This window comes from Brachionichthys hirsutus, chromosome 3 (genome assembly GCF_040956055.1).
Source record: "Brachionichthys hirsutus isolate HB-005 chromosome 3, CSIRO-AGI_Bhir_v1, whole genome shotgun sequence".
Taxonomy (NCBI): Eukaryota; Metazoa; Chordata; class Actinopteri; order Lophiiformes; family Brachionichthyidae; genus Brachionichthys; species Brachionichthys hirsutus.
Window position 1 is genome coordinate 9860535 of NC_090899.1, and position 10027 is coordinate 9870561.

General features: G+C 42.6%; 1 protein-coding gene across 1 annotated transcript; it reads right to left on the reverse strand.

Moving 5' to 3' along the window:
- Positions 1–3084: 3084 nt before the first annotated feature.
- Positions 3085–4329, reverse strand: sox4b (SRY-box transcription factor 4b). The gene has a single exon (XM_068755661.1). It carries the CDS (start codon positions 4327–4329, stop codon positions 3085–3087), a length of 1245 nt encoding a protein of 414 aa, XP_068611762.1.
- Between the last annotated feature and the right edge of the window lie 5698 nt (positions 4330–10027).

Genomic DNA, 10027 nt, shown 5'->3' on the forward strand with positions numbered 1-10027 from the left:
TCATTGTAATTTTATACTGCAGTGTTCAGCCGTTTTTGGTTGGGGTGTAATATGATGCCACACAGCTGAAGAGGTATTCACAAAACAGGTTTTCAGCCAGTGTTTGTCGGTTACTCCATATTAACCATTTTTGGGACGAGTGTATGCAGACCCAAGGCTGGACAGGAACTAAGCATGATCAAAATAGAGATGTGTGTTTATTTGTAGCAGCAAGTGTATGGCGGGCCCATTACACAATCACTTGTGAGCACTAATCCACATGGTAATGTGTGCCATCATCATTTTCAGTGAGTGATTAGATTTAATTGGTCTTCATGTTCCTGCATTCCATTGTCGTCTTCTATAGTTTTGGAAAAGCAATGCTATATATCTTTGTAGTCAAAGAACAAGGTTGATCATAATGTTCTTATTTACTGTATAAAATCTAACACTGTATAAACACTTTTTTGCCCACTGTATGCACTTAAATGAGTGTCTCATATGTTCAACAATCAATAAAAGAGTTCTGGAGTTTCAGTTCCAGCTGATATTTATTTCCTTCCTTGAAAAAGTTCTGTACACAAGTTTATATCGACAATCTGACAGGCAGTGAATGGACACAATTTAGCTGGCATGAGTTTCCATCCCTTTCTCGGACTCTCAAAGAAGGGTGGTTTCTTTGTTTATGGCATGATTAGACAATAAATGATAATTCTACACAGCATATTGCACAGGATGGATGAAAAATAAAGTCAATATATTTAAAAATGCTTTGTATATATATAAAAAAACAGTCCTGAACTGACCATCTTAAGTGTAAGTAAGGATGTGTAAAAGATGGCAGTTCGAGACAGTGCCTGTCCTTGATAGCAACACGTACATAACACACAATCTTTTTGCTTTATGATACAGACAAATATACAAAGATCGAGTTTAGTTTTCATCATTTTTTTCCACTTTTTCTGAAAAACACAACAGCTAATAACCTGAATCTGAAATACAAATGCTATTCACCATGCCATAAAGATACTAAAACAATTATTGGCTAATAGTCAGCTGACAAGTAGAAAAGATTATATATTCAAATACGATGAGAAACGCAGTACAAGAAGGTGTTGCGGAACTCAAGTAAGAAATTTGAATATGCTCATTGTTATCATCCTTGTATAGTTGCTGTATGACTGTTCAATCCAGTGGTTGACTGGACAATTTGACATCAGTTAATGAAACCATCAAGAAATAAGTCGAATTTAAAGCTACAATCTCCTCGTGTGTTGTCATAGGCAAGATATGTTATGCAAAATGCTAAAAAGCAAGAGGCTGCTTCAAGACAGTGAAGGTGCTAACCCCATATGGTGAGCAGGAACAGCGTCAAGAAATAATGCATTCCTGTGTCTTTAAGGAGCCTGCAGACTGGCTGATACAAAGACTGGTGCTGCGTTCAAGTGCCGTTGGAAAAATCCTAACTGCATCTTTATAACTGAGTTTCATGCATCACGCCTGTACTGACAAATTGGCAACCAGAAGATTAAGGATTGTACATCAAAGAAGTCTTGTCAGTATTTGCTGGTAAAAGTCTAGTTGGCCAAATTAGAGAATTAAAACACCAAATGCACACCTGATTCATTCTCCTCTGCTTTGAGATGCAAGTAAAAAATAACAGGTTGGTGCGTTTACTCCTAAAATTACAGCGCCACAGTGATACAAGATCTGCTTTGCTGGCTGTCTTTACAAAACAAAACAAACGTACAATACAAACACGTGTGTACGAGCTTACCATGAGCAATTGAAGGCAGCAAAGAAAAAACCAGCCCGCCAGGATACTAAAAATTCAGAAATCCAATACAGCTGTATTAGTAGGCTACACACACACACACACACACACACCGATTGTTGGCTCTCCCATTTTCTATATAGATTTGTACAAAAATACACTGAGAAAATAATCAGACTGTTTCCTCTCTTTTAATTGTCCAAAAGGTGTGTACATTTATATTAATAAAAAAAAGAAAAGTTGTGTTTTTAAAACTCTAGCCCTTCGCCTGAGAAGGAAATGTGACAGACACAGACATACTGACGAACCGTGTAAGAAAACAAACAGGACTAGATCATGTATACAAGAAATAAAAAAAGTGATCAAGTCAAAAATGCTTGGCCCAGTATATAAATACAACATCCCATATAAAATGGCATTTTAATACATGTACAAAACAAAGCTCAGAGGATGAAAAACCAGTGAGGATTTCTCTATAGCTATCTGAAATTAAACAATTTTGGTCCTGAATAGAAGAGAACACGTGTATAAAGTTCAGCACATATTTGAAGTCGTGTCTGAATCCTGAAGTTTGAAGAATTACAACAGCTGGTGATTATTTCAATGTCCTTTTGAAAGAGAAGAACCAAAAAGCGAGCGCCACCTAACCACTTAAATAATCCTAATACTAGTTTTTAAACTGCTCGACAGTCTCACTGAAACTCTCATCACAAGATAGGAACAAAGTAGACTCTCGTGCGCTACGTGGTTTATTTTATTTTTTTTGCTTTTGAGAAAATATTCGATTTTGAAATAAAAAGAAAAAAATCAACCCTCCTTGATTTCATTAAAAAAAAAATCCCTCCCGGTGACATACCCACAATAAAATGTGGCACCGCAGTCCTATCTGTGTACCTTCTTAGTGGTGAAATTCACTTGGCGGTTTGTAAAGAGTTGTGAAATGTCCCTTTTTTAAAAATCAGCAACAACATTGATTAAGAGAACGGCGGGAGCGCGTAACGTGCAAATCAATCACAGTTAAAGTTGTTCAGTTCAACAACAGTTCAGGACTGAGCAGACTACCAGTCAGTCTCTCCTCTCGTCCCTTCCACGTCCGTGGGCGAATCGAGTCCCTCTCGTCCACGCACACAAAGAAAAAACAAAGCAAGTTAAAAGCTTTCCAGGGATTCCCAGCTTTTGCGCATTTGTGGACGAGAAGGGACGGAGGCTCGTTTCAGGCTTCCAGTCCGGTGCAGTTAAAGCACCAACTATTACGCGAACTGGACCAGGAACTCCTGGTTGGTTTCCTTGTCATATTTTCTTTAAAAAAAAAAATCTAAAACATTGCTGACTCAATAAGTGAACACCAAGTTGGAGATGGTGGACTCCAGCCAGTCCCCGGAGATCATCTCGCTGACTTCGGGCGTGCAGTAGTCGGGGAACTCGAAGTGCGAGCCCCCGGAGCCGGACTCAAAGTTCACATCCAAGTCCCTGTCGAGCGCCGAGGAGCCGAAGCTCCCCAGCGACATGCTATCAAAGCTGGGGCTCGGGTTCATGTCGAGCAGGTCGTCCTCGAACTCTTCATCCTCAGAGGAAGAGGAGGAAGAGGAGTGGGACGAGGCGGAGGAGTGTGAGCCGGAGGGGGTCGGGGAGGAAGCCCGCCGACTGCTGTACGTGTGCGCGCCGCGGCGCGTCGAGGCTCCGCCTGGGCTGCCGCCGCCGGGGGAGTCGGCTCCGTCCTCCCGGCCGCTGGTCGCGTCCTCGTACAGGCTCAGCGGGTCGCTGGAGTCCGCCGAGCTGCTCAGCGTCGGACTCGCCGGGACGACGACGGAGGACGCGGGGCTGACGCTCAAGCTGGTGCCGAACACGAACACCCGCCTGGGCTTCCGGCCGTCCGGGATCTGTTTGGCCGCTGAAGAAGAGCCGGACTTGGACTTGTAGAGAGAGTTGTGATGGTGGTGCTCGGAGGGGTGTTCGGTGCCGAACGGCGCCGCTTTGGTGCCGCCGCCGCCCCCGTGGAGCGGCTTGTGGGCTCTGCTGCTGCTGCTGCCCGGTGATTTGGGTCCGTTCTTCCTCCCGGACGGAGAATGCGTCTTGGTGCTGGAGCTGGAGCTGCTGCCCGGTTTCTCTCCCTTGTCCCCGCTGGTGCCGGGCTTCGACACGCTTGATTTCACCTTCTTCCTTGGCCGGTACTTGTAGTCGGGATAGTCCGCCATGTGCTTGAGCCTGAGCCGCTCCGCCTCTCTGATGAAGGGGATCTTGTCGCTGTCTCTGAGCAGCTTCCATCGCTTCCCCAGCCGCTTGGAGATCTCCGCGTTGTGCATGTCTGGAGACTGCTCCATGATCTTTCTCCTCTCGATCTGTGACCAAACCATGAACGCGTTCATCGGTCTCTTGATGTGACCGCTTGGAGTTTTGCACCATGCCGGGTTGTCTCCCAGTTTGTCTCCGGCGGTGGACGAAGCCGTGGAGCCCGGGGAGAGAGGCGAGGCGGCCGCGTCCAGATCCATAGACGCGCCGGAGTCGAAGCTCGAATCCCCGGAGAAAAAGGAGAGCGCCTCGGCGGTGCTCTCCGTGTGGCTCATTTTCTGCACCATGCTGTCGGGCCAGACGCACAGAGGGAGAGCGGTGTGCTTGCTCTCTCTCTCTCTCTCTCTCTCTCTCTGTGTCGCTCTCTCTCTCCTTGGACCTCTGATTCCCTTTAAAGCAAACTCAGCTCTTTACTCCCCAAAACGCGCACGAAATAATTCACTCCTGAGATGTATAAAGTTAGTAAACTCTCGAGAACAGTTCAGTCCAATATTGTCTTTAAAAAGGGGCTGGATGTGTAAAAAAAAAAAAAAAAAAGAAAGAAAAGAAAGAAAAAAGTTTAATGTCCAGTTTCAGTAGGATAGCCTTTATGTTATAAAACTAATTCAGCCGCGTGTTGACTGAACAGAAGACTATGAAGTCTGCAGAGCGCAGAGCGCAGAGCGCAGAGCGCAGAGCGCAGAGCGAGTGCCACGCTGTGCGCACCCGGGCACTTACAAAAGACTCCAAAATACAGAGTGCTTTTCTCTGCAACAGCTCTGACCCCTCTCCTAGAAGCGAAAGCCATGCGTGTGCGGGAATAAAAGGAGACACCTAAAGCGCGCTGCAGCGTCCGCCTTCCATCTGCAGACCTGCAGCCGGGTTTTAAGCAGCCCTCCGGTTTACCGCCCCCCCCCCTTGCATGCCTTTATCCCTTCTCGAGATACAGCGGCGATAAAAAATCCACCAATCGCACGCTGTCGCTACCCGGCTTCGGCGCCAGACTTACGCCCCCCTCGGCGGTGATTGGCCAAAAATGGAATCTAATAATAATCAGCGCGTGCAATGAGGAGTCTCGTGGCTGACCTCATTCCAGAATACAACAAGAAACAGTTTTTTTTTTTAAAGAGACACTGGCTTATGTTATGGGACCCCCTTTCTGCTTACCAGCAGCCCACATGTGCTCCATTAACATGCATCCAAATGGGAAACTAAGTATACTGAACTACACGGACATTTTAACAGTGAGCACAGATTTATACCACTGAAACTGCAGCTCGGGTAATAGTGAGGAGAAGAAGCACAGAAACACACCCTGTAATATTAAACTCACTCTCTGGCCCTGCTGCTGGCTGTTACGAATGGTGCGCACTTAAAACAGTGAATAAGCAGAACCAGTTGCGCGCTCTCTCTCTCTCTCTCTCTCTCTCTCTCTAACACAGAAAGGCGAGAGGCATCGTCGCGCAGGCACGCACACACACACACTTTCCGTGGTGTCACACAAACAAGGTGGAAACACGCACGGGGCTGCGCTTTCACGGACACCACGCATAGAAGTTTACAGATTAATTCAAAAAGGCAGACATTGCCATACTTAATATTATTCTTGAATTGCATTGTTACCATTCTGTTAAAATCGATACCATATTAGTCTTTATTCGTGTTTGAATTATCCGTGACATCAAACCCACTTTCAAGACAAAGGTATCCAAATACTTTACAATACTTTTAAAATCGTAAACAGAACCTTATAAAGTACGCACCGTGCGTAAAACGTTTATATTCTGTCTGAGCGCGCCCAATTTCCCATGAAAAACAATGACTTTATTTCACTTTGAAACGCGACATGAGAAATAAAAGCTCTGAGCAGATGTACAGTAGATATAGCAGGATATTGGATGGTCGCTAGATGGCGGTGTAGAGCCAGAGAGGATTCAACTTTGCTGTGTTGCAAACTGTACAGAGGGTAACAGACATCAGACCACGCATTCAGAACAGTTACCAGGGGTGAATTACATAATGTCTCAGTGCAATGGGGAAGCATCCGAGCGATGCTGTTGATCAGTGTGTGTGTGTGTGTGTGTGTGTGTTATAGGAAAACTTTAATACTCGTGATAAGGAAGTAGAGTGAGTGAAAGGAAGCAGAATGAAAGTAGTTGGTAAAACTCAGCTCAGTTCGGAATCAGTCACCAATGTAATGACTTTAGCTTCCAAGAGAGCCCATTTCTGCACATTGAAATGTCATCAAAATATGAAATGAATGGGAAATGAACATTTAAGTAGGATTGTGTGTGTGTGTGTGTGTGTGTGTGTGTGATAGAAAAAAAGACATGAGAGATTAAATAGATGTTCTATATCTAAATGAAAGGAGGTGATTTGGATCACCACTGGGAAATTACTATGAAAGTATTGCCACCACGTTACTGGATGCATTTCACTGGGTACAATTATATTCAATATGGCCTCATATCTGCAGTGCATCCAAGTAAAGCAATGGGTAATTGGGCTCCAATTTGCGTGTTCATGGAGCAGAACTACGGTGGAAATAAGAATGTTAACTCATATACTCAAACTGCTCCTCAATGCCATTTTAATCCAGAATTGCAGGGCTATGAGTTACAAGTCTGTGCGATAGAAGGCTGTAGCTGGAACAGACCTGAACCCTCTAGGTCTAGGAAGAGTACTTCAAACCATGTGCTAAAGTTTAAAATGGTGCTGTACCAACATAAAAATATCCATAAAGAAATGTGTTTAATTTAGTGTGACCACACACACAAACCCCCGTTCGTGTGAATCACATCTAAGTCAAGTCGGGTGCAATAAATCTTCTGAATATCTTCTTTTTTTTTTACTTCCAACAAATTCCTGAGAACTCAGTGCACCTGGAGTGACAGCTGGAGAACCTGTAGGGCTAACACCTTATTCAGTACCTTGAGCAGGTCTATTCTATTCTATTCTATAACCTAAATACAAATAAGGCCTTTCATTTTGTCTTGGATTAATAGTTCACTTGAATACATGTCTTTTTCTTTCTCTCTTTTCCCCCTTCTCTTCTCTGTCTCAGTGTACTCATTAGCATGCAACACACACACACACACACACACCCGCACACACATGCACCCACGACCCAGAATGATAAGTAGTGCATTCAAACTTTCCTCTTGCTTTCTCCGTCTCTCTCTTTTACTGCCATTGTTCCAGAGAGGTGCAGCTGCCACGCGAGCTGAAGTGCGTCGCGTGCCAACCCTAATCTCAACAGGTGTTCTTTTGGGAGTTTCTCCCCCCCCCCCCCATCTTTGTCTGTTCTCAGTCTCTCTTTCCCTCGCTCTCTCTTTCTTTACCTTTCAACCAATCTATTCAACCACTTAATTACCTTTCTTTATTTTTTTGCATTTCCTTGCTTTATTATTAAGACAATTTCTGCCAAAGTATTTCATAAAATGTTATTTACAATATTAAAAGTTAAAACAACAAATGGTTTGGATATTACAACGCTAAACGCATTACAGTACACACAACTGATACAAAGAGCTTGTTGAAACATCATTTGTCTTCCTCCACTGCTTTTCCCTCAGGCTGCGACATGCTCGCCCATCTTCTGTAGCTTCCGTAGCAGTGGTAAGTATTTCTTCAGGTAAATATATATTCAGTTTTGTTTTGCATAGAGAAATTCCTGCTATGTGTGTTTTATTCAGTAAAGTCTTTCGATCATTTTAAAGGACGAACTGTAGCAATACATCTCATTGCCTTTCCCTGACTGTCTTGCCTGTGCTTTCTGCCTGGACTCTCTCCTCTCACCCGTCTGTGCCCTTTCTACACTTTCTGCTTTTCTCCATCTCTAAGCACTTACTCCTTCTCTCTCCAGTTAAGTTCGGTTTGTTTTATTGGCATAAATGTTATATGAACAGTGTTGCCAAAGCACCCTGTCTCACTCTCTCATCTATCTACTCATATCCTTCGCAAGACAAATCTGATCTGAGGTCATTTGTTATTCAGAACACTGACACCATATGGTCCGCCACCCACTCAGAGTATATGCAGTGAGTTTCATGAAAACTTAAAATCTTCCCATATTAAATATTGATATGCTTATATATTGACCGGCTGTCACAAGGCCCGCTTAGAATTCTAGAAGTTGAATTATAACTTGCTCATCCATCACTAAATATGTTGACCGGAACAAGTTGAATCATTAAAATACATTACCGAAAAAGGTCATATTTATACTTCAATAAAATAGAAACAAAGAAAGGAAAATGCAAAATAGGTAGCAAAAAAAAAAAAGATGTGATAGAAATATGATCTAATCATATGATCGGCTTTGATAAAACATTAAATGTTTGGGGATCTAATTGAAAGTTGCAATCAATACTGACTGTCGTATGGCATTATGCGCTACATCAACATGCTGCTCATCACAGCCAGATGTTAAGTTCTTTCTCAATTAAAAATATAATGCTAAAGCACTTCCTCGGTCAGACCCTTTAAGAATGGACACAGTGATTTACCTGCTCAGTATCTATAGCATTACATGCAATGTAGCTCTTTGATTTATTGTGTTTTTACTGTCATCAAAGTCAATATTCACAGCACGGTCTTTTACAACCCTCTAAAAGACAGATGGTTGGTTACTGTATATATGCAATGTATTGTATTAGACTTATTTCTAAAGCTTTGTTTGAACAGGTGTTTTCAGGCACAGATACAGACAAAGATGCAGACATAAATACACACTGGAGAACACACACACTCTCAGTAGTCAAAGTGTTATCTTATCCAGAAAGAGCAGCTGCAAAGTAGGACCTAGTAGCTTAGCTGTTAATGATTGGTGGTGGTGTGTGTGTGTGTGTGTGTGCGCGCATGCATGCGTGTGTGTGAATTTATCTTATTTCTCAACTGACAAGAGCTCATTATTACTCTCGCTTTGATTTGTGAAGTTCAGCAAGGTGAATTTGAACATCTGTTGCATTTCAAGGTTGCTTCTTGTAGGGAAGAGCAAATAGAGACAGGGTCAGTCTACCAGTGATAAAGTGCCATACAAACACATTTTCTGTTGGTAAAAGTGTAAAACAAAAGGATACAACTACATTATTATTACGGTATTATTATTGCCTCACAGCAAGAATTCCCCAGGTCAAATTCCACCTGGGGCATTTCTGCGCAGAGTTGGCTTGTTCTGGATGGGTTCTCTCTCGTTTATCCGGCTTCCTCCAAAAAAGCTACTCTTGCTGTAACTTTCTTTCAAACTCTGCCACACACACACACACACACATTTATTTATTTTTATAATCTAAAATATTTTGTATACTTTTATTTAATTTGGGAGTTTAACACTTATTTATCAGTTTTAGATACATTTTAGATCATCCAATGCAATGTCATTCCTTATCCTTACCTTATGCATTTAAGGATATATAGTTTCTAAACTAGTCTATTATATCATTAATGTCAATTAGTTCCTCAGAGAAAATGCATTGACATGATCTTTCTGTCTCATATAGGAGGACAGTCGATTGTAGTATAAGACACTCTGCGAATAAGGCCACAAGACAGAGAGTGTTTCTTTGACAGTTTTATAATGTCTGTTGTTCACCTGCAGAGTCTGCCTTGGGGCTTCTTTAAAAAGGATGGATATGATTTCTATTCTGTCTTCCAACATATTAGAATCATATTGGATGTAATCTGTCCTCCATCCAATGAAGTGAAATAGTGCTTTCTCAGCCATAACTGACTGCTATCTCCTTCACACCTGGTAGGCCGAGAATGTGGTTGATGACCTGTATGTGCGTGTCTGATGAAGGGAAGGGGAGGCAGGGGTATAAAAAAATGGACAACGATAGCTGAAACATATCACTTTTTGTGCATTTCCCCAGTCCTCATAAAGTAAACATCTTTGGCTCTCTCTGTAGTTCAAAAATGTGTACTTTTTCCTCAACACAGTAATATTTTATATTGTAATGTTTGTGTTATGCGTTACTTACAGTATGGGGTGGGACAATGGCGCAG

Coding starts and splice junctions, on each gene's coding strand:
- sox4b (XM_068755661.1), bottom strand. CDS start 4,329: ATGGTGCAGAAAATGAGCCACACGGAGAGCACCGCCGAGGCGCTCTCC.